General features: G+C 44.2%; 1 protein-coding gene across 7 annotated transcripts in view; it reads left to right on the top strand.

Moving 5' to 3' along the window:
- Positions 1-25,040, top strand: part of SUSD6 (sushi domain containing 6) — a 97,997-nt gene that overhangs the window by 42,552 nt on the left and 30,405 nt on the right. For 6 of the 7 annotated variants that reach the window (XM_041757999.1, XM_041758000.1, XM_041758003.1 and 3 more), the window contains one exon: positions 2,452-2,656. In XM_041757999.1, the coding sequence (XP_041613933.1) occupies positions 2,536-2,656 (121 nt within the window). In that variant the 5' untranslated portion in view covers positions 2,452-2,535. Of the gene's footprint in view, positions 1-2,034; positions 2,178-2,451; positions 2,657-25,040 lie in introns of those variants that run through there. The other variant, XM_041758001.1, reaches the window with a different exon arrangement.

Below are 25,040 nucleotides of genomic sequence, written 5' to 3'. Positions count from 1 at the left end.
TGCATAATATTCCATGACGTGTGTGTATGACAACTTGTTTAACTCATCTCACTTCAATCTTTTGCCAGTACAAAGAATACAGTGAACATCTTGCATCTACATCATTGCTCATGTGACTTTTGAGGATAGGTTCTAAAAGCAGAACTGATGGGTTAGAGAATGTGTGCATTTTAGAGACAGATGTCAGATTGCTCTCAAAAGAACTCCACATTAATTATAAAATACTAAATTTAAAGTCCTTTACCAGTTGGTGCCCCCTACGCTGACCCCAAAATCCTCGCCAGAGTGATCTTCCTAAATGGATTTGGTCTTGTAACTTCTCTGTAATCCTGTAAGCTCTACATGGTTTTCGAGGTAAAGTTTAAATTCCTTAGCCCAGCCTTTGACTCTAGCTTCTGCCAAGAATGCTGTGCTCCCATTGTTCTCGTCCACTTGTATTTAGTACCTTCTTTTTTTCCTTCTTTTTCACTCAACATAGGCACTAGTAGTCAGCATCATCTCCTCTGGGTAGTCTTTACTGATTACCGTCACTTGTGCAAAGAGCATCTAAGCACTACTCTGATCCAGCCTCATTCATTCACTAGAGAAATATTTGTTGTGCATGTACTGTACTGTGGCACAACCAGGTATTATTTTCAATGATCCACTGGTTGTTGCCTTGAGAGGATGATGACTGCCTGGTAGAGATACCTGCGGTGAATGAATCCAAAATGGTAGCACCAAAGGGCCTATTGCTAACTGGGCATATTCTTTAACCTCTTCTGACCTTGGTTTTGGCATCTATCAAATGAGGAGGTGAAACCTGATGATCTCTAAGGTCCCTCTAGCTCAGGGATTATTAATAATTACAATAGCAATAACAGGCAGTGTTTATTGAGGACTTGCAAAAGTGCCAGGCACTGCCAAGTGTTTTCTCTGATCCTAATCCTTATGTCAAAACTATGAAGAATTATGGTTACTGTTCCCATTTTACAGATGAGGAAGCTGAGGCTAAGAAAATGATTTGGTCATATGGTCATGACAGAGGAAACAGATTTGAATTTTGGCATTCCAACTTTAATGTTCTTAGCCACATAAATGTATACACTTTCTGCCTATTTACACACAGTTTTGTATACTATTTTGGGGCACTTACACTCCCCTCTAGACCTCTTTATGAACCATGCCTTTTCTATAGCTTTAAAGTTGGAGCCTGGGTAAAAGCTGTGGACAGAAGACTGCTATAGTCACAGCTACTTGGGAATAGTGAGTAAGGACCCAGTGGTTAGCTCTGTTCTTGAACCCCTGGCTCATGCTCATTGAAGACCAGCGTGGCTGCTTTCCCTTCGTATGAAGATAATTCATGTTGCTGTTTGAAGTAACTCTCTTTAGCGGGGGATGTAGGCCTGAGTCAAAGCTTCAGACGTATTAGGAAGGCAGAGCTGTTTAATATTCCTGGCAGAATCTGAGGGGCATCCTTTATTAGGATTGTAGATGGCAGGCTCCCTTATTTATTACATAAAGCCTTATTAATGGAGAAGGTATGTATATGGAATTTAAAAAGAGAGCGTAATCTTATTGGAATACCTGTTACAAACAAGGATAAATGAAATCAAATGAGTTAACTAAAATATAATAGGCCTGTATCATAATGTATTTTCAATTCAGCTGCTTCTCTGAAGGCACATAGACAATAATCCCTAAAAGTCTTGACCTCTATTTTTTTTTTTTCCCCCCAAAAACTCTGGTTCCTAGTCTTCTGAAGTCAGTTGTGGTTCTCCTCCCTAGTCCTTGTCAGGTACAGCCAAGAAGTGTGGCCTCTGGAGTCACAGGTGTGTCGGGTGAGCCTAGATTAATTGGTCCATTTTTGAGATTCATGGCTGTGCAGTCAGCATCAGATCCTCAGGGGCTCATCCAGTCTCTGGCAGTTGAGCAAGCCTAGCCATGGGCCCTTGGCTCCTGCTGCTGCATTCCTTCTTTAGGCGGTGTATTTCTCTCTTTAAGACACGTGTTCTCTATTTTTTTTTTTCCTTTCGTTTGGTTGAACTCACTCAGTCCAAGTGGCAGAGGCAAAGCCTGACTCAGGGGTGTAGCACTCTGTGTTAACAGCTGCCTCTCTCCTCCTCTCTGTTGGAGGCGGTGGGGCAGAGCCAGGGCAGTTTCTGAAAGCTCTGCTGTGCCTGACAGCAGATCTCCAGGTAAGCCTGTGCTTGTCTCCTTGGCCTATTACCAGGATCTGGCTCCTTGATGCAGACGCTGATGGCAGCTTGCTGCAGGCCTCAGCATTTCCCCCAGATAATGCATTAAAAAGCCACTTATGTACCTGTTCCTTCTTGGCAGCAGGAATTCAGTTACTAGAATTCTTTCAACTTTGTATGTGATTATAGCTTCCTTACCAAAGTGCCTACCTGCACCTTACTTATGGCTGAAGTTTTTACATATGTCCTTGTTTTTTGTTTGTTTTTTTTATAGGTAAATCTGCCTGCTGCTGACTTCAGAATTCTTACTTCTGGCTTTTAAATTTTTTCTTTTTAAAATAACCTGGACGGATAAAAGATGTGCCATGGCAGGATAGCACCAAAGAGCACCTCAGCGTTGGCCGTGGCCTCCGTGGGACATGGAGTGTTCCTTCCGCTGGTGATCCTTAGCACCCTCTTTGGAGACGGACTTGCCTCAGGTGGGTTCTGGCCTGCCTCTGTGTGTGTGGGAGGGAAAAAACTCAGTACCATTGTTTCTCTGAAGCCCAGATAGGGGACTCTCCATCTAGAGGCCAATTGCAGAGAGAGCAGAGGGTGGTGGTGGGATTTTATGCTGTGGTATAGCAGGGGGCCAGTCCTGGGGGTCTGGCAGGAAGGGGCCTCCTCAGCCAACTGGAGGAGAGGTGTGTAGGAACCTATGAGGACGACATTATCAGCCCTCTCCCCGCAGCTGGTGTCATCAGGTAGGATGGAGCTTATCTGTAGGGTTCAGAGCATGATGGGCATCAGGGTGCAGGTTTTAGAATCAGACTGCTGTATTCTGAGTCCAGTGCTACTGTTGCTGGCTCTGGGACCTGAGTAGGTCTCACTTCTGTAAGCTTCAGTTTCTTCAGCCACAGAATGGGATAATACTAGTTAGTAGCTACCTTGGAGGGTGGTTGTGAAGATCGTCTGAAATAACAATAGGCACTTCATGATTGTTAGCTCTTTATTGTTTTTTTGTTTTTTTGTCTTTTTGTTTTCTCTCAGAATAAGTAGAGTTGGGGTATTGTAACCTTGTCTGACACTATAAATTTCGTGATCTTGGACAAGCCATGTAGCCATTATGTGGCTCAGTTTCTCCATTTATCAAATGAAGGGGTTGACCTGGATACCTTTAAGGTCATATCCAGTTTCCTCCATCTATATTTTCATGATTCTAAGGACTTTCTGGTTCAAGCTGGTGAGCTTCAAGAGCCCTAGAAGGCGCTAGAAATGCAGCCCTGAGCCTTTTTGAGTTTGTATGATCCTTGTTGCCTTTTGCAGTGCTCTGAAGACCGTTCTAGGTTCTCAACATGTGGTCCTCTACACCTGGCATTCTTTTTAGCAAGGGTGTATTTGGGTGTGTACTATAGGCCTCTGGATAATGCTAGAGAACCTCCATAGATAGAGCCTTTGTATCTGCAAGCACCAGTAGAGGTCTCAACTAATTATACTTTTTAAAAAAAGATTTTATGGGGACACCTTGGTGGCTTAGTGGTTGAGCATCTGCCTTTGGCTCAGGGCGTGATCCCGGTCCTGGGGATCGAGTCCCACATCAGTCTTCCTGCAGGGAGCCTGCTTCTCTCTCTCTGTGTCTTTCATGAATAAATAAGTAAAATCTTAAAAAAAAAAAAAGATTTTATGTATTTATTAGAGAGAAAGCAGGCACACACATGCACACAAGTGGGGGAGGAGCAGAGGAAGAGGGACAGGCAGACTCTGAGCTGAGTGGGGAGCCCAGTGTGGGGCCGGATCCTACAATCCTGAGATCACAACCTGAGCTGAAGTCAAGAGTTGGAAGCCCAAACAACTGAACCACCCAAGTACCCCTCAACTAATAATGATTGAACTCAACGGTATGGGGGCCCCTACCAGACCTCATTAGGTACATGTATATGGCAGTTTCCTTTGGACAGAGTTCCCTGGAGAGGGATCTTAGCTAGATTCTGGAGTGTAATGTATAGAGTCCCCATAGCTCAGTGCTCTTCCTCATTCTCTATTAGCTCCCACCACCTGCTTACTCAACACATAGAGATAATGGCGCATATAAGCTTTTTCTTCAGAATTATTGGGAGAAACAGTTACATATTTGTTGTTCCATTGTAGCTTTCTCCACCAGCCACATACAGATTCCATCTTCTGGCGTCTCCTCTTCACCCTGTTCTGACACTTAAACCTTTTCCATGAAGCCTAAGACCTCTTTTGCTATGAGGAGCCCCTGGTACAGCCAAGGAGGCCACTGATGATTAGGAACCCAGAATGTGGGCATTAGGGCTATATGAGGTTCCAAAGGGAAAAGAAGGCCAGGCTCCACCAATGTGCAACCAGATGAAGCAGGGCTTACATTCATAGGGCTTACAGCCAAAGCCAGAGGAGATTTCTAGAAGTGGTACTTACAGAGCAACAGGATGTTAAAAACCCTGTCTTGTTTACCACTGTATTTCTAGAGCAGAAGTTGGTGGGCTTTGGTCCATGGACCAAATCCTCCCTGCTGCTTTTGTATGGCCTGTGAGCCCAGAATGGTTTTATATTTTTAAATAATTGGGGAAAAATTAAAATAATATTTCATGATACATAAAAATTGTAAGCTCATATTTCAGTATCCATAAATAAAGTTTTATTGGAACATAGCAATGTTCAACCATATATATTTTGTCTGTTGCTGTGTTTGTGTTACAGTGGCAGCATTGGGTAGTTGTGACATAGACTGTGCCCCCCCCCCCCCCGAAGCCTGAAATATTTAGCCTTTAAAATATTTAGCCCTTTATAGAAGAGGATTGCCATCATACCCCTAGCCCAGAACAAATAGTATTCAAGAAGTATATGCATGAATGGAATGACAGAGCTAGGATTGTAGAGGTCATGCACTTGCCCAGGGTCCTAGGACCAGGACTAGAACCTGGCTTAGTACCTGGAATGCCACCAAGACCACCTTCTTCCCAGGCTCCACTAGGGAAGCTGTCCCATTGTGTGACCTGGCAATATTAGGGCAGAACATCTGCCTTCAGTTTTTGAAGTCTTTACCCTCTTTAACTTCATTAAGCCATTCCACCTACTGCCACCCTCCTTTTTATGGGCTCCACCCCTGCCTCCTCCCATTTCCCACCCCATTTTCCAACTGCCCACACCTTCCCAACTTTCCATCCAAGGTCTGAATTCAATTATCAGGGACTGATGGTTTCAGACTGGCTGGATAAAGGGATTATTATTCTCCAGTGTGGAAAAATGTATGTCTGTAGTGTGTGCTCAGAGCAGGATGGAAAAGTTGGCTCTGTAGTTTTTCCCCTCCCCCGTCTGCAAAGAATCCTCCCTCCCCTGCTGCCCCGTCCCCTAAGTCTTTTCTCCTCCCACAAAACATGTATACTGGCACAGCAGGATGCAGGCAGGGGAGGAGGTGGCACCATTACTTAGATCCAGTGCACCACATTGCTGCCAGTGTGTTTCCCTCCATGAAGTTGCTCCTTGGAGAAGGAGGTACCTACTCCTTCAGCTGAAAAGTGAGCACACCTGTATGGCTGTGCCTGCCATAAGCAGTTCCCCAGGCAGGCTTGCCAAAAAACCAAGACTTTCAGATACTTTGAAGTTGAAGAAAGGCAATTCCATTCAGGAGAGGTCCCCTCTTCCTCTTTGTATATATCTTACCCGCACCTATAGCTACACCTGAACACCCATTCCAGAGGCATTTTAAAAGGAGGTGCTTGTAAAATACACAGCCTTTGTTAACCCTGTGGGCTCTACTAGACCTTGAATATGCTTGTGTGTACATGCACACTTATGACTAGGAGAATCCCACTGGACATAGGTAAGTGGGCATCCTCTGGGGGGCAATTCAAATGTATAGCCTCTGGCTATAAATACCACAGTCATCCTTAGTCTTGGTCATAATTGCTCAGGTGTAGAAGAAAAGAATCATATAGGAACAGGCACTAGAGAGTACTGGGGCAGAGTTATGCCATGATCGAGGTTCAGTTTTCCATGTTGGTTTTCAAGAGGCAGTAGTTCCAGCTTCCCCCTTGGTCATTCCTTAAGTGGAGATGGGGAAAATTATTGAAAGTTTCCTTTCAGGGAGTGGCAGAAGGAAGCATACATTATCCTCATACTGGTCACACCATGCAGGCGGAAGACCAGAATTAAAAATAAAATCTATGGGCAGAGTATCCAGCTTGCCTCTCTTCTTGGACTAGAGAGGAATTAGAGTCTCAGCTGTGTAGTAGCCTCTCCCAGATCTCACAACTCCTTTCCTTTATGTTAAGAAACTTGCATTATGACTTTAGGCAAATCATTTGACCTCTTTGTGTGTCCTTCAAAACAGAAACAAAATCCTTAAGGATGTGAGGTTGGTGTTGTGTAGACTAATAAAAATGATTGGAGGGCACTTGGCATATAAAATGTGTGATGTAATTCCTAGATAATGACAGCAACAGAATTGGTATGTGACCTGCTGTTGAGTCATGCTGGGCTGGAGATTTTATGCAGATGATATCCTTTGCTGTCTTTAAAAAACAAAGCTAAAGATGCAAAGTCATTTTTTGTGCCTAGGATAAGGAAGTGGGACGAGGTGTCATACTTGACCAGTGGAGGAAGGATTGGTTACTTCTGGAAATCCCTTTGCCTTCCAGAAAGCTCATGTTTGCATAGTATGATGGTCTCAACCCAGCTGGCTTGCTGACTCATGTAAAATGGTTTTGATTTTCATTCTCTCCCTTTCCTGAGGATATTTACTGAAAAAAAAACTCCATATTTTACTTGTTTCTGATCCCCATCCTGCTCCCTTGAATGTGTTTCTGTCATGCTTTAGGCCATGTTAAACATCACACAAGCACCTAAAGCAATTTTAAAATAGTGGGGAAAGCAGCCATCTATATTTCTATGCAGCATAGTGAGAAAGCCTGGCAGCTAGTGTTCATTGAAAATGGGAAATGTTGAGAATGAGGCTCTCAGGGGTATGATGTGGCTTTGGCCCTTAACTTTGCTGTGGCTGAAGATTTTGGCAAGTGGCCCTGGCTCACCTTGCCATCTCTGAAGGGACCTGGAATCAGAGATAATGTACTCTGAGCTAAGAGGACAGGCAGGAAGTTGATGCATACAGAGCATCATCTCAGTGTCAGGCTCTTTGTGTATCATCCCATTTGAAGCCCTCAGAAAACCTGTAAGGTAGGTCTTCATGTAACCATTTTACAGATGAGAAACTGAGGCAGAGAGAGGTTAGTTACAAAACCTGCTCAGAGATAGGCAGTTGTCGGTGGGGAAGCTAGCTGAGATTTGTGCCCAGTCTGTCTTAACTCTGCTGCCCGTGGTCTGCTGAGAACCACACTGCCTGTGCTGAGTGGCAGGCTTCTTTTCTGAGACCCATTTATGTCACCCTATTGGAGCACCCAGGGTAACAACCTTCAGGGGATTCTTTTGATAGAGGAAGAAAGACTCCATCTGTGTTTTTTCCTCTGGATAAAGGATACAGGAGTCATCGCTGGGTTACCATGTTTGCTACTGTGGTGGTTTCTTTTCTCATCTACAATGACCCTTGGTTGTTTGGTTCCCAGTTTAGGCACAAGATTTGCCAAGGCGGTTCTATTCTTAGAAAGGAACAATAGGGACCGCAGCAAATTATTTGCTAAATGAGGATGTAGTTCCCAAAACATCCGCAGAGCATCTTCCTGTCTGTTGTAAACACTGCCAATGAAGTGATGTAATCTCTCCCTGGTGTAATTACCTGTGACTATAAAAAGACTTGGAGTTTGTGAGAGGAGGCTGGATGGGTCATTATAGGGCTTGCCGAACTGTGGCGTCACAAGAAGACATTGAGAAATTACCCTCCTCAGGCTAATTGTTGTGCCATGTTTAGAACATTGCAAACACATGGTATCAGCCTTGTATCGCTACTTTTGAAGAACAGAAACCAGGAATCCACCAAACTGAAGACCTGACTGGGTCTCAGTTGGGTTAAAGCCCTCCATCAACACAGATTCCACCTAAGCAAAGGTGCCCCACTACCCTGGCCTAATATATGAGTGAGGATGTTATTCTTACACGTGCAACTCCTTCTGCTAAAGGGGTCACAGGATGCTTAAAAGAAAATAGGGGCACCTGGGTGGCTCTGGTTGGTTAAGCGTCTGCCTTCGGCTCAGGTCATGATCCCAAGGTCCTGGAATCACGCCTCACATTGGTTGGGCTCTCTGCTTGGTGGGGAGCCTGCTTCTCCCTCTCTCTCCCCCACTCCATCCCACTCCCCGGCTTGTGCGCACGTTCTCTCTTTCTGTCAAATAAATAAAAATAATCTTTAAACAAAACACCTAGGGTCAGCTTTCAGAGTTCTTGATTTTTTTTTTTTTTTTTTTTTAGAGTTCTTGATTATTATACTAGGTTTACACATTAATTCTTTTCATCACCTCTTACCATCTGGGGATTCCTTTTCTCTGCATCACTCAGGAGTGTGAGCCCACAGAGAGTATGAGCAGCCCTCATTCCCATTCCAGGTGGCTGGCGCGAGTGTGGCTGGCTGCCTGGAGTGTGCCAGATCCGGAGTGACCTTGGCCTGCCTTGTGTTTAACTTTGAGGCCCAGAGGGACAGCAGCATCTAGAGACAACTTTTCTATGCTTTTGTGTGAGAGAGGGGTGCTGGCTACTGTTCTCTCCTAGGCCTGTTCTGCCACCTCACCTGAAGCCAACCTAAAGCGTGAAATCTGAATGTACTGGAAGATAGAGTGAGATTGTAACTATTTCTTTGAAAAGTTTGTTTAATTTCTACACCCAGTATGGGGCTCAGACTCAACAACTGCGAGGTCAAGAGTCATATGCTTTTCCAACAGAGCCAGCCAGGTACCCCTAGATTATAACTTAAAAAAGGATTGTCCCCTAGCAGTTCTTCACAGGGCTGTCTCTTTCAGGTGGAAGAGGATTCAACTCATAACACCTTAAAATAGTAAATACCACCTGCAGCTCTCATGGGGCCACTGAGGTCACTGGTACTAGTTCAATGTAACATCCGGCTGTCATTATCCTTCAGGCATGCCCCGTGTTGGTTGGTTGGTTTTAATTCCAGTATGATTAACCTACAGGTTATATTAGTTTCAGGTGTACAATATAGTGATTGGACAATTCTATACATTAGTCAGTGATCATTACACAAAGTGTACTCTTAATTCCCTTTATATATTTTACCCATCCCTCCACCCACCTCCCCACTGCTATCAATGTGTTCTCTATAGCTAAGAGTCTTTTTTTTCCTTTTTTCGTTTTGTTTCTTAAATTCCACCTATGAGTGAAAACACATTGAATTTGTCTTTCTCTGATCCCTCCCTTATTTTACTTATATCACTTATTCACCTCACATCATATCCTCTAGATCCATCCATGTTGTTGCAGGTGGTAAGACTCAGAGGCAATGTAGTCTGGTTAAAAACGTGGACCTTGGAGTCCAGTTGTCTCAGTTTGAATATGGCCCCTACTCCTATCTGTGTTGCCTTGGATAATTTTCCTGACCTCACTGTCTGTATTTTGCCACCACTTAGGACATGGCCTAACATACAAAGAAATAATTCCCAAGTTGAAAGATCAGATTCTAGCATCATTTGTTGTAGCCAACACTACTGATGCCATAGCTGATTAGTTCAGACAGACTTTAGGGTTGGAAGGTGCTCCTGTTACTTCCACGTGTCTTGGATTCTGTTTGATTCAATCCAGTGCATGCTGAGTGGAGTTGGATACATACTGCATGAGTTATTCATATTTCATAAGTTCCTAACTTGCAAATACTGCATGTTGGCATCCTACATATGAAGATAGAGGGAGCAAAGGGCAGCAGTTGTCTCTTCTCAGTGTTGTTATTGGGATGGGGGAGGACGGTCCGCTAGGTAATCTCACAATAAGCCATTCCCTTCACAGGCTGTCTTGTCGGTATTTCAAAGACAGGGTTCCTTAAAGCTGCTATTGTTGGGAACTTTTGGAGTCATTTTGTAAACGCCAAGGGCTCCTCTTTTTTTTTTTTTTCCTCTTTTAACAACATTTTTCATTTCATCAGCACCATGATGTGATTGAAAGATTTTATTTTAAAAGATTCCTAAACACATCTGGGAGAATATAGCGTCAGAAGTAAAAAATAAAAACTCTTTTCTTCTCTCCATTTGGTAGTCCTTTTGCCTTTTCTTACTTTTCTTAGCTATTTGATAGCATTTCTTTTTTTTAAGAGCCTTTTTCTGCCTAGATTCATTTGCTTCCCCTGAGATGGCTATTTTTCCCATGTTTAGCTTCTTTGACTTGTTAACTCTACCAGTAGTCCAATCTCTTGCAGTACAATTGTCTAATCATTCAGAATTCTGGGAAGTAGTGTGGGGAAAATAAACAGGTTCACTTCAAGATTTCTTCTTTGCAGAGTTTTTCTTTTCTTTTTCTTTTTTAAGTTCACAAAAGTATTTTAGGCATTTCAACCCAAGAGGGGAAATGTGTTCCAGGAAGTTATGGCCAAGTACAAACAGGGTTATAAAATAATTCTGCTGTCGCCTTTGTTATTCTGAGTAACAAGCAACACTTTATGAAATATGAAAGGGTCTGACAATCAGTTCTTCACATGTAGTAGACACTTGTCTCCTTGGGAGAGGGCAGGACCTGTGTGTCTATTGTCACAGGTTCAAGTTCTGACAGCTGGGCCTTGTTAACTCTGGCAAAGATGAGAGGTACAGGAGAATGTTGTTGGGAACATCACCCACCAGATGAGACTGAGTGAACATGAGGAGCAGTCCAGCAATGTTTACTGAGCACTGATCATGGAACAGTGAGGTGTGGCAGCAGGCAGGAGAGAGGCCTTGGTTATTTCTGCTTCCCAGTTGATCTTACTACTTTGGAGGCCAGATTGCAAAGGGTGCAGTGGTGTCTTGAGCCAGTGCAGCCCCACTAAACCTCCTGATGACCATGCATGGTTGCTTCGAATTGCTGATTAGTGGCCTGTGAAGTTAGCTGGTGACTTCAGTAGGCCATGTGGCTCTCTGCTTTATATCCCTCCTCCCCTGAAGTAGACCCCTTCAGTTTCTGATCTCTGATGTCCTCTCCTATACATGTCTCTCCATCTCAGTTCTTGGCATGAACACTTGGTAAGTGTTTACACATAAACTCCTTGAAGACAAGGACAAAGTCCTTTATGTATTGCTCCTTTGCTATAACCAGGCCAGTGATCATTCCAGGTGGACCCAACAAGTACATCCTAGGAAAGGTATTCTGCGGGGTGAGGGGTTTCTCCCAACAGGATTGTGCAGAATCATGGCCTGTCCTGCACGTGAGGACGAGGTAGTCAAGTGCACAGCCCTGTGAGATGCAGCACCTTGTGGGCCTCTGCCCTGATTTATGGTTCCCCATAAGATTCCATTCCCAGCTTTCCGGGGAGTTAAGAACTGAAGAACCATGTGAAAGTGTCTTCATGCCTCACGGGTGGGAAGCCAGGTGGGGAGGCTTCTCTGAGAAGAAATGAGTGAGTCTGGGAGGGCTGCCTAGAGGGGTTTGTTGCGGTATGCTAATTTTCAGCCTGGGTGAGGAACTTTGAACCCAGCGTGGGTATGGATCCCTTTAGATGATGGGAGGGAGGAAAGGTCCGTGGGGAGGAATGCATCCTGTCTCTGAAACCTATCCTGGGAGGGGCTGGGAAGAGAGAGCTTGAATGGGTTTGGCTGCCTTTTCCTCACCCATAACTTTCTGTACTCCTACCCCAAATCAAGGCTAAGGGGACTCCTTTTTGCCCTTTCCCTGCACAGTAGCACCTTCAGAGCCTACTCTCACTATTCTTCCAGTGGCTAGACTCCTGTGGTCGGAATTCTGCCTCTCCTCTTCCCCTCAAACCTCTCTTCATACCTCAAAATCCAATTCAAAGTCCCCCTCTACAAGATACCACTCCTCCCTTACCACTAGAACTGATAGGGTCTGGGGGACAGAGAGTGGGCGTTGTGTATGCTTCCTGCATGGAATCAGCAGGAGCTCCTAGTCCTTTCTCCTGAGGTGTCAGAGGTTTTCCAACGAACAGGATTCCACATCCTGCAACCTTGACCTCAAGTCTTTGATTGGGAAGGAATTGGACAGCTTGCTGAGACTCCTGGGAATCCCAACTTTGGGAAGCCTGAACCCTTTGTTCTGCAGGTCATGATACACACACCCTATAGGCTTGCTGTAGGACCTAATGACTCGGGGTTGCCAGGGTTGCTGTGGCACATACTGGGTTTGGTGTTTTCCTAAGCAGCATTACCTCATTTAGCAAGCATGTGTTCACATAACGTAGGCAGGGAGAACAGCAGGAAGTATATAATGCCGTGGAGGGCTTTCTGGGGCCAGGCACTGGACTGGATTGCAGTGGAAGTTCTCATTTGTAGTTTGGTCTTCGTGGTAAGCCTGCGAGAGGAGGGTGGCCACAGCCAGGAGCAGCGCTGTACACCAGGAGGAGCGCAGAGCTGATGGTTTGGCACTCTGGAGTACTCAATTACTTGTTGATTCTCCTGCTGAGTGCCAGGATTATCCCAGCTACAGTTCTGCGTGATGTATGCTATGGTCCGCGAAGTCACTGCCCTACACAGGAATGTACTTATCAGGCGCTCCTGACTAGGATTGGGAGGGCCCTGGTAGCTTTTTTGGAGGGAGAGAAGTCTATCCAGAGCTGGAGCAAGTAGGAGCCAGCCAATAGGGGAGACGAGATGGCACAGTAGGGTTAAGAATGCACCCTTTGGGGCCAGATAGGCTGGTTTGAATCCTAGCTCTGCTATTAACATGTAATACCACTTTGAGTGAGTTTTTCAAAGTTGATGTTCTTTAATTTTGCTATGTGTGAGATTGGGATGGTAACACATTGACCACATAGGGCTTTTGTGTTATCATCGTCATTGTTGTTATATGGCATCTCACCTGTGGCAGGGACAGGCAGCAGGTTGGGAGCAAGTCTAGGGAGGACAGGGAGAGAGTCAAGTGTAGTGTCTGCTCTGCTTCCTTGACCCTTCCTTTGGAACTTGCTGTGCCACTTCTTTTGAAACCTTGGATGTCCAATATACTCTGTCCCCTAAACTGGTGTGCCTCTTGCTCTGCTGGGTAAAGGAGTGGTCTCCTCTATCTTGGTGGAGTAGGTTTGGAAGCTGAGGTTTCAAAAGAAAAAGTCTAGCCTTAGTCTAAGAGTTGAGAGATTGGGCTGAACATCAACAGCAGCACAATTTGGGGGAAGCATCTGGAGACAAGATGCTGCTGGTAGAGCAGGTGCCTTTCCTGCTGAGTTGTTTCAGTTGAGGAGGAGGAGAGAGTAGGAGGAAGGGAAACAAGATCTAAGCTGGAGTGTCTTAAAGATCAAAGGGTTAAAGAGAAAACAAAAACCAGCTAATGGATTCAGGCTTGAATGAATCTAAACAGGGAAATAAAGAAGGCTGGAGGAGAGTGTTGGTACATGTTGTGGAAGAAGTTGAGGATGAGAAGAATGGTATCTGTGCTCCTATTTGCCTATGGGAACCAGAAGTGACCAGCTAAGTGAGGCCCCTTCCAGCCTGCTGGAGTGGAGGGGATCATTCAGGGTAGGCCCCTCATGTTCTGCCTGAGCCCAGCCAGCCTGTGGAGGCATTTTTGACAAGGACTCCTTATTTCAGCCAGTCTGACTCACAGCAAGGTCCCATGGGGGTCTAGCTCAAGTCTGGAATCCCACAGGGGGCTGAAGGGTTTGAGAGGCTCCTAATTGATTTGGAAGGGAGAGGAGTAGAGTTGCAGCTGGCATCTTGGGGCATGCAGATGTATTCCAGGAGTCTTCAGCTTGGATTGGAGTTGGGGTAGAGATGTTGGGTTGAGGACTATTTGATTTGGTGTGTTTGGGACTGTTGAGAACTGTGTGAGTTCCAGCAGAGATGTGTCTCAGGTTTCTTTAGAGTGGTTCTTAGCAGAGGAACTCATTCATCACATTGTTGTTCTCTGTACATTGGGGTTAGTCAGTTTAGAGGTTTCAAGGTCCATCTCCCTGGCATTCAGAAATTCTGTTAGCAGTAATGGCAGACACTTGCTTTGTGGGAATAATTTAAGATTGTGAATAATTGGATTAGATGAGGTGATATATGTAAAAGTGTTGGGTAAACCATAAAAGTCTATTCTAATGGAAGAGAGTATTATAATGGTGCTTTTTTTTTAGTTGGCATCTCTTTTCCGAATTGCTCAGAGCATTTGGTTAACACTAACTGGTTATTCCTTCATTTATCCCTGGGTGGGAGGCTGGCATTTAATAGCCCCCTTTGTATACAAGATCAAACTAAAATTTCCAAACAGAGCCTCAAATCTTGAATTTGAAGCCCAAATCTATGGAGCTTGAATCTAAAGCTTGGATCTCTGAATGCCTCATTTCTGGGAATAAAAGAAGATGGAAGGAGAAAGGGAGACATCATTTAAAAAGAATTTCTTGGGTGGCTCAGTGGTTTAGCGCTGCCTTAGGCCCAGGATGTGATCCTGGATACCCGGGACACAGAGAGAGAGGAAGAGACACAGGCACAGAGCAGCTCCCTCTGCCTGTGTCTCTTCCTCTCTCTCTGTGTCTCTCATGAATAAATAAATAAAATCTTTTAAAAAAAATTCTTTTTAAAGAAAGAAAACTTCACGGACAACTAGTCAGGTCAGACAAGTTTGCCAGTCAGGATTTTGAGAGACGTGGAAGTCTGACATCCATTTTTCTCTAAGAAGCCACAGAGTCCCTGGTAAGAATAGGGCCCTGGGATAAGCTAGAGAAGCAGAAGGCTAACCAATGTAGGTTTGGGACAAGGAAAGCAGAGAGGGAGCTGGCAGCGTTCTTTATTAAAGTGCCAGATTCTGTGCCGCAGTCCCAACTTCCTGACACACACCACTGGAAACTCACTTGCTACTCCCATTGTTCCCAGGAAGTGTCAAGGGACCCAGAGCAGGTGGTTGTTGTATTCTGTAGATCTCAGGGTGAAATCCCATGAAGGTAGCTTCAGAACCTCCCCAAGTGTCTGGCCCAGGCTGGGTTTACTGCAGAACAAGTACCTGCAGCTTGCATTTGGCAGGATGGCATCTGGAAAGCTAAACCTCAGGTCAGTGCTGCAGTTATGGACTCACCGAGCCACCTTTCTCACTAGTCAGGAGCTAGTGAAGAGAGTTCTTGTTTTGTTCACATTTCAGGGTCACCTTTCTCCCCATGCCTGTGCTTTTCTGCCTCTGGTCAAGGCTTAAAGGACAGTCTGTGTACTTTCTTGTTTCTTGCATAAGGACTTGAACCCTGGAAGCAAGAGAAGAATATGCTGAGTTGGGAAGATTTTCCTCCTTCCAGGGGCAGCTATGTACATTTCTAGGCTTGAGATTCTAGAGGTCATTCAGGTGTGTCAGTTAAGAATCACATACTTGTGAGAGAACCAACAGGTTGAACCTTACAGGTTATATGCTCCATTGGGTCTCAAATTTGAGCATATATTAGAATCCCCTGGGGTGTGTGTGTGTGGCCAGAATACTGGGCTTGCCTCCAGAGTTTCTGATTCAGCAGGCCAAGAATTTGCATTTCTATTAAGTTCTTACTTGCTGCTGCTGGTGATCTGGGGACCACATTTTGGAAATCACTAGCTTACACTTGGGGTGAACAAACCCATCTGATCCTTTTCAGAGCAATTTTTGGTAAGGTGGGGACAGAGGGATAGAGAGGTCTTGAATACACTGTGGGGAGAAGTGGTTCAGAAATAGGATGTTGCAGGCAGACCACCATAATTTGGAAACTGGGAAAGAGTCAAGTGAGTTAGGAGGAAGTTCACAGGTTTCTAACCTTCTGTGGGCTAGCTCTGGTTGTTGCCCACTATCGTGCAGAGAGTGCGAGAAGGGAAGCAGGGTAGACCTAATGAAACCCTGTCACCTGGGCATCCTCCCTCCACTTCTTACTCTGCCCTCTTAGTGAGTAGTTAGTTCTGAAAGTCTGCATTTTAAGAAATCTTTGCACAGCTTGAGGTCTGGGGTATGAAGAGCAGAGTCTAGAGCTGGAGATCCCAGACATCAGCACCAGCACTGCTTCTAAAGACCAGTAACTGAAAGCCCCTTGTTTTGTTCAGCTGTGATGTGAAGGTTGGTTTAGCTTTCCAGAACCCTTTGAGCTCTGATACCTGCGATTCTCTAATGCCTCTTTGACAGTTTCCACCCTCATGGTCAGGAACTTCTGCTTGCTTGTGATGTGTCTTTTATGTTTTATGTATGTGAAAACTTCTGTGGTAAGGAGTGCTGATGAGAATCCCATCCAGAGTCTGCCTTGCCGAAAGTGAAACCAGAGAAAAGTTTAGGAATTGGAGTAACTTTTCTTTCTAGAGAGTCACTAGCCTCTGCCTTTATGCCACTTCCATAAAACCTGTGTCCAGAGAGGAATGACTTAGCATTCTGGTCGGGTCCCAGTCCCTTTACCCCATATCATCACACTCTACTGCAAGGTTTCACGGGCTTTCTGTTCTGTTCTCATTTCCAAGGTGCTCAGGGTTGTTATTCCTCATCCTCCACTGCCAGGCCTGGTGCTCATGGTAGGCCTGGGTAAATATTTGCTGGGTGGATGGCATTGAGGGTTATATACCTGTACCTCTTTTCCTTTCCTGCAGTTTCTCCCTTCCTCCTTACAACTTGGCATCATTATCCTCCTTTGCCCTCCCCTCTTTCCTTGCTCTGTGCTCGTTTTACCTCACCTGCACTCTGGCAGAGCTAGCCTGCATGTTTGTGTATTGAATGTGGTAGGGGTTAGAGTATGCCAGAGAAGATCACAAAAAGCCCCACTCAAGTCTGTGTGAGGGGCACCCCCAAGCTCCCCCGTCTGTTCCTTTTTCCTTCTCTCTTTGACCATTTTTCTAGGTAGCTGTAAGTTACAGAATGTTTTCCCCATCCTAGGGGGAATTTGCTGTTCTTCAGATTGAATTTGACCCCATTTTCCGCCTTTATTTCCTGCTGTTTGTATTGGCAGGCTAAAGAACTCCTGGCTTGGAAAGAATTAGCTCGTCTGCCTCAGAACTATTGTCGGGCCCTGTCTCTCCAGTCTGTCTGAAGGGGAAAACAGAAGATTTCCCAGCCTTGGTTAATTGTCACTTAGCCCCTCTGATCCTGCCTGGGCGGCTTTCAGGAAGCTTAAGAACTGAACAGCTCAAGGTTTTCATTGAAACAAGGAAAGATTGAGATTGATTTAATTCATTTTAAGTAAAATCATCAGTCTTTTGATGATTCCATTAATTTCCTCCCTTCTGAAAACCCTCCTCTTAGTGGTAATTGGAAATCTTGACTCTGTTTCTCATTTCCCCCCACTACCCTGCTTTAATGTGAGGCAGCTGGATGCCGCATTCTGCTTTTTCATTTGCTAGAAGAGTGGTTTGAAGACAATTTTAACGACAACTTCAACAGTACTTCCAGAAGCCGAGACTGTGGCTGCACTTAAGTTCACCCCCACTTGGGGACCTCAGTCTTGCTCACCTGCTCCTCTAAAATTTTCTTAGTTCTTGGTGTATAGTTGGGAAGGGGTCCCCATGGCCTCTTGTCCCAAGCAGTCTGTGCAAACTCATCATCACTCAGCATTTGTAGACTTTCTGTGGTGTGTGCCAGACACCATTCTGGTTACTGAGAGTTTCCCTGGCATCTACTCCCTACCCTGGTAGAGATGCAGGGGCCTAAGTAGTGAGGTTCCAGCAGGCTAGTGGCTGCCCACAGACCTTGTAAACTGGGGTTTCTGAAGCTTTATTTCTCTGTATTTGTATGTTTGCAATCCATATGCTTTTTTTCTATGCTTTTCCTTTGTTAGCCATAAAGAGGAATAAATAATATAAATCACCTCTTAAGAGCAGAGAAATAACAGGTAGCAGTGGCTGTAACAGCTTACCACCATTGGCAGTTGACAACATGTAAAGCACTTTCTTGTACATCATGTCATATTGGTGTCCTCGCAATAACAAACTGATCACAGCCAGTCAAGGATAAAGCTGGGATCTGAACCCAGGTCTTCCCAGTGTAAATCAGATACTTTTTGTACTGCTTTTGTGCTTGCGTGCATGCCTGTGTGTGTTTTATTTAATACAGACTTCCCCTATGCCATTGTCCTTTAGCATTACATCAGCCACTTAAGTGTTAAGCTATTATATATACAGTGGGCTCTCTGCCAGGAACTGAGGCCCTCACATCTATTTAATTGGGGGAAAAGGTAAAACAATACATCTTCATCCCCCTTGAGTGGTTCAGGTACTGAGTGCTATTAGAAAGAAGAGAATTAATGCTGACATAATCCAGGAAGGTTCCTAGAAGAGCTGGGACTTCCACTGGTCCCTGTAGTAAGGGAGAGCTGTGAAAGGAAGTTTGTTTGGTATTTGGCCACCCGAGACTTTGGGATACAGAGAACATGGTGAGGATTTGGTTCCTTTATCAGACCTAAGAAACCATCTGCTGGGGTGGTGCTTTTCCGATGTTATTATACTTTTAAGATCCAATTTGCACACCCCATGCCCACAAAGAATCATGTGGTCAGTCTGGGGTACAGCCCTGCAGTCTGCATTCTTTAAGGGTTTTTCCACAAGACAGACAGTCTTGTAGCCCTTCAGTTCTCCTCCCTGAGGAGAGGAATCCAGTGGTGCATTTGTTTCATTATTTCCCTTCCTGAGGCAGAAGCTTTTTAACCAGTTGCCTTAATAGTTCTATTGCAGGTGGGGAGAATGGCCCACACTTTGAGAAACACTGTACTCTTAAGGGCTTGCTTGTGCCTTCCATTTAAAGGAAGGGGACCTGGGTTTGGACACCATAGAGCTCACTCCTGTGGACTAGTAAGCCTTTAGGATAAAGTAAGGAAGAATGGGAGAAGGGATTGTTAAATGATGTAAATTCACTCTGACAGCAGCTGGGGCAATCTGGCTTCTCCCTTAGCTTGAAGGTGGACCATTGAGGCTGAGCAGCTTGAAAGTGAAGTCCATGCTCAGAGTTACTGCATGTTCCTCTGACTGTCGAGAAAAGCATTTTTACAGGTACTATTTGGTAGCTTAGCTTTCAGACGAGTGTGTTGGGGGTGGTGGTCAGGAGTCAGTCAGTGGGTGAAAACAGGTCTGAGATTCGGGGTCCTATAGGTTGAGAGGCCAGGATAAGGTAATACCAGGTCTTCCATAGGATTTAGGAGTCTTGGTGAATCTTAGGATTTCTGTGTGTATTTTGGGACCAAATGGGACCTAACGTGATTTTAGGAAGATTAGAAAAGTTACCAAGTTACCAAATACCCTGTTAAGAAATGATATATATGCCTTAGTTTGTGGGTGTTGTGAAATATCTACAGTGTCGTGAAAAGTATTGACACTTTTGTGCAGTAGGTTGCAGGCACTAGCCACTTTAAATCTAATATCCCATTTCCAGTTTTTCAGTGAAAATTTTCAAATGTTAAAGACATGTAAAAAGTACAGAGACCAGTATCGTTCCTGGGTGCTTGCTGCCCAGATTTATTATTTTGCCATATTTGCTTTAGAAGTATCCTAAATTCATGTGTATCCTTCCAACCATGCTTGTATTTTTTTTTTATGTACTTACACATATGTTTACATGTATTTTGTGTATTACATACACAGGTTTTATATATTTATACTTGGATTCCTAAGCAATATAGAATATTGTTTTATATGTTTTTAAATGTCTGTAATTTCCCTTAACCTACCCCCTTTTCGCTTAGCATTGTTTTTGAGATTTAGCCATGCCAATATATTTTTATCTGCAGTTTGCCTTTGATTGTGTTAATAATATACTAAAATATTTTATAACCATCCTCTGATGGTTATATTAGGTGACTTCCATTTTTCACTATTAAAAACAGTACTGCAAGGAGCATTCTTGTACATTTGTACAACATGTAGCAACAGGGCTGCTGGATTATTAGCAGTGCACAGCAACTTTCTACATATTGCCACATGGTGCTCCAAAGTAGTTGTATCCATTTACACCACTAGTGATATATAAGAACATTCTTAGTTCTCCACATGCTTTGTAACACCTGGTATTATTAGATACTAATTTTTGCCAGTTGATGGACATAAAGTGAAATCCCTATGTGGCTTTAATTTTGTATTTCCTTGGTTACCTTCTCCTAATTTGTAGATTTTTTTTTTTAAGAATTTATTAACCTGAAGCTTGAACTTACAGCCCAGAGATCAAGAGTCAAATGTTCTACCGAGTGAACCAGCTAGGCCTCATGTAGATTATTTTAACTTTCTCTATGGCATTGGTTCTTTTTTCTTTCTTTTCTTTTCTTTTCTTTTCTTTTCTTTTCTTTTCTTTTCTTTTCTTTTCTTTTCTTTTCTTTTCTTTTCTTTTCTCTTTTCTTTTCTTTTCTTTTCTTTCTTTTCTTTTCTTTTCTTTTCTTTTCTTTTCTTTTCTTTTTTCTTTTCTTTTCTTTTCCCTTTCTTTCTTTCTTTCTTTCTTTCTTTCTTTCTTTCTTTCTTTCTTTCTTTCTTCTTTCTTTCTTTCTTTCATAGCAGTGGTTCTTGAGGGTCCTTTCAGGAGCTTGACAAGATTAAAACTATTTTTATATTAATACTAAGATGCTATTTGTCTTTTTTGTATGCATTCTTTCTTTCACAGATGTGTGGTTAGGGTTTCCAGAGGCTACATGATGTGTTCACATGATTGCTGTGATGTTTTTTTGTTGTTATTTTTAAAATGGATTTATGAATACACAATACAAGTTTAGTTTCATTTTCATCTATGATAATTATTTGTAGATGTAGCACATAGACAAATCTTTGAGAGTCCTCAATTTTTAAGTGTAGACTCAAGGAGCCTATAAGTGAAGAGTTTGAGAACCACTGCTGCTTTGCAATGTCAACTTTATTAATATTTTTTAACTTTATTTAAGGAATTCTTTCCAAATTTCATAAAGATGGGCTCTTATATTTTCTTACATTCTTATTTTTAGGATTTTTATTTATTTGACAGAGGTAGCACACAAACACAAGCCGGGGAAGCGGCAGGCAGAGGGAGAAGCAGGCGCCCGCTCAGCAGGGACGCCAATGTGGAGCTCAACCCCTGGACCCTGGGATCCTGACCTGAGCTGAAGGCAGATGTTTAACCAGCTGAGCCACGCAGGCACCCCTCTTATATTTTCTTCTAGAAGTTTTGGGATGTATTTTTGTGAGTGACATCTGTCATTTCTCAGGCTTTGCAGCCACTGGGAATAATTTCTAAATTTCACACCCTATTAAACATTTACGTAGGTTGAATAGGAGATTGTCTACAGAGATCCTTACAATGGAATTTTGTATTTGAGATTTTTTTTTGGTCGGGAGAGGGGGATGGAGAAGGAGGAGGGTAGAGGACAGGCAGGGATTTGGGAACCTTTTTCAGATCCCTTTCATCCAAGAGAGTCGTGTAGCATTCTGCAGAGTACAACAGTCTCTCATTGAGGTAGTGTAAACTCTCATTTGGGGTCCTTGGCGTTCATTAGTTCGTTGCAGCTAGCTGCCTGGAAGACCAGAACTTACCAGTGACCAGGATTCTGGAAGCATACCTCCTTTCAAAAACCCCCACTTTCCACTGGACACTTGAGTTTGTGTTAGCGTAGAAGCACCAGAGCTCTTGGTCCTAGTTGTGTCTATGCTGGGTTGGGTGGGGAGGCAGCTGGTGTGTTAACTGCGGTCTGGTTTATAAATGATGGCCCCTTACAAGAGAAAACACTGCTAACATCCAAGGCCTCGTCATCTCTCTCCAGACTGCTCCTGGTTTCTCTGTTTCCCAAGTCTTCCTCACCTCCCTCCTCTCAAGTCTGTGTTCTATCCTGCTGCCACAGTAACTCTCGACATTTCAGACTTAGAATCAGTCTTCTCTCCTTAAAACAAAATAAGTCAAACTCAGGGCTCACTTGAAGACATATATTAAGGTTCATACTCCTTAGCACCATAACCCTCATCTGTGCTTTCAGCTTTCTTTCTAGCCACTTCTTTGTCCTGTGCCTTATTCTGCATTTTCTCATTCCCATAATACAACACTGAATGTGCCCTGGTGCTTTGCACTCTTCCGTCCATCTCAAGTGTTGCTCCCCATTTGTTGTTTGAGGAGAGCTTGTTTGACTCTCAGACCACACAAAACTTAACAAGTATGGATTCTGAGAGGATGCTTTCAGTTTCATCTTTCTCTCCTCACTGACTCAGGTTTTCCAGTTAAAATGAAGACTCGAGGTTAATTTCTGTTAAGTCTGTTTTCATTTGTGGCTTTGTTAAGGCACAGCTGCTACGTTGCCATCCCTTCCCCACCAGTTCCTTCCCCATAAATTGTCTTTACAAGATTAGCCCCTGCCGTTTTGCAGCCCAGTTGTTTAGTAGCTGTAAGAGAGGGGGATTTCTTTTTGTGGTTACGGAGCCAACATAGACATCCTAAAAAATTGTCCAGGACAGCCTGGGTGGCTCAGTGGTTTAGCGCTGCCTTCGGCCCAGGGTGTGATCCTGGAGACCTGGGATCGAGTCCCACGTCGGGTTCCCTGCATGAAGCCTGCTTCTCCCTCTGCCTGTGTTTCTCTCTCTCTCTTTGTTTCTCTCAAGAATAAATAAATAAAATCTTAAAGAAAATAAATTGTCCAGCACATCCTGCCTACATGAAGAGGATGCACTGAATAGCGAATGGCAACATCTAGTCCTTCTATTTCCCTCCCACCAATTCAGCTGTTGCTCACTTTGAAATACAATTTTTTTTTTAATTTTTTATTTATTTATGATAGTCACAGAGAGAGAGAGAGGCAGAGATACAGGCGGAGGGAGAAGCAGGCTCCATGCACCGGGAGCCCGATGTGGGATTCGATCCCGGGTCTCCAGGATCGCGCCCTGGGCCAAAGGCAGGCGCCAAACCGCTGCGCCACCCAGGGATCCCTACAATTAATTGACAGTTATTTTAAATTGATTGGCATATTTAAAAAGTGGTACGTGAGTTACATGTATGTGCTAATGCTGCTATCAGAAGGGCCGTGCTCAAAGATGATGCTGGGTGGTGCTGTTTTTCCCATTTAGCCACACCCAGCCTCCCATCTCCCTTTGACAGCCTAAAAAATAAAATTTCATGAATCCTGGAAATCTATTAGAGATGCAAATTAGGGAGATTAACTTTTTATTTTCTGAACGAGCTTTATGGCAGGAGTCCACAGGGCTACCAAGGAAAGGGGCTCCTTCTGCTTTGAAAGACTGCCAGCCTGAGTGGCTTTGCTGGAAGAGGGGTAGGGGTGGGGTGCAGGGAAGGGAGGCTGAGATAGGGAAGACCCTGTAGGGGGAGCTCAAGGGAGAGGCTAGAAGGTCTCAGGAGCCTTCTTCAGGGCGTTACTGCATCTGATAGAAGTTGACTTTCTTTGGCAGTTTGTTTATAATTTATAGCCCTTTCATTAGTTCTTGAGAGTGGTCACTAGGTAAATGGGGAAAGTAAGCACAAGAGGAAGAGTTATTCCTTGGGTTCTGTTGCTGATAAGGGCAAAGCTAGGTTTTGCTCTGTTGTATACTGCCTTCTAATTTATGCAGACAGGGTAGGTGGGTATGAATTCTTATGAAAGGGCTTATGTCACAGGCGTGAGATCTGAACACTCGCAAATGCTGTGTTGCTAGCCATGGAGACATTACGTCTTTATCTGGACACGGACCTGAGAAATTTCCTTTGTGGGTAATGCTTTTCTTTCTTCTCACTTGAAGAGTGCTGCTAATGTTGTTGTCACGTTTGAGTGGTAGTAGTTATAAAAGTGAAATAAGAGGAGTACTTAGATAAGCCTTGCAGATCAAGCCAAATGATAGTTATCATCTCCTTCTACCCTAGTTTGCCCATGTCCCTTTGCCTGAAACCCAGGCACTCTGGAGTATGTAAGAAGACAATCCTTATAATCAAACCAAATGTATGAAATACAGAATCACTGCCCCACCACCGCCAAAAGATTTTGCCAGCCACCAAAGGTGTCGCTGTGCTGTTGTTTTCAAATAGCAGGTATTTCTGGTGTATGTAAAATATGATTGTATTCACACCCAACTTTATAGAATCACCATCGGTGCTGAAGGCATGTCAGGGAAAGAGGAGTTAGGGGACCTCCCATTGGCCACCTCGGGCAGTATCAAGTGAAGCATTAGGTTGGGCCTCCAGCTCTGAACACTGTGCTGAGTCCTCCATCTGCCCATAAGGATCTGCCTCCTTTTTTTTCCCTGCAGTTCTCATCTCTCCTGTTTGCTGTGCAACAGGCTCCTTTGCCAAGCATGAAGAGCCTGGATGTCAGATCCTTTCTCTCTGTCCTGGCAGGAATGCTGTTCTGTTTGTTTTCCAAGAAGCCTTTTTGCACTTGGGGAATTTTTTCTTTTCTCTTATGGGAAGTTGCTTCATCATTTCCCAAAAATATACCGCACCTCTTGTTTAAACAAGGTGCCCTTGAAGAGCTTTGGAGCCTGAAGGGAATGGGGGTGTTGTGAAATCCTTTGTTTGAAGCTTTGATATAAGCCAGAATACTGGCTTTTTGCAGGCTGAAGTCTCAGAGTTTGCCACGGCTGGGTCCAGGAGTGGGGTGTGGGCAGGAGAGACTCTTGGGGAAGCAAGAGCTAGGGTCTTTTAAAGCATTTACTCAGTCCACGTTGTAAGAGGTCTCAGCCCTTCCAGATACAGGTTCTTATCAAGTGTCTGTCTAGTGCCTGAAGTGTGCCCAGGCAGGTAAAGGCAGAGTTTCTGCCCCTTTGGGATGTTCACGGTACCCTGGAAGGGTGGCACCAACTCACATGTAGCAACAATGGTATATAACCGTGTGCTGGATTGTGTGGCCATGGATGTGTTAGCCTGGAGGAATGAAACTCCTGTAAAAGGGTGTACGAAGATCAGCCTTTCATGGCAGGTGGGTTTGAATTGATGGAGGGAAATGGAGAAGATAGTGCGTAG

Source organism: Vulpes lagopus, chromosome 6 (genome assembly GCF_018345385.1).
Source record: "Vulpes lagopus strain Blue_001 chromosome 6, ASM1834538v1, whole genome shotgun sequence".
NCBI classification, from domain to species: Eukaryota; Metazoa; Chordata; class Mammalia; order Carnivora; family Canidae; genus Vulpes; species Vulpes lagopus.
The sequence above is the reverse complement of the archived record's forward strand: the minus strand, read 5'-3'. Positions and strand labels throughout refer to the sequence as shown.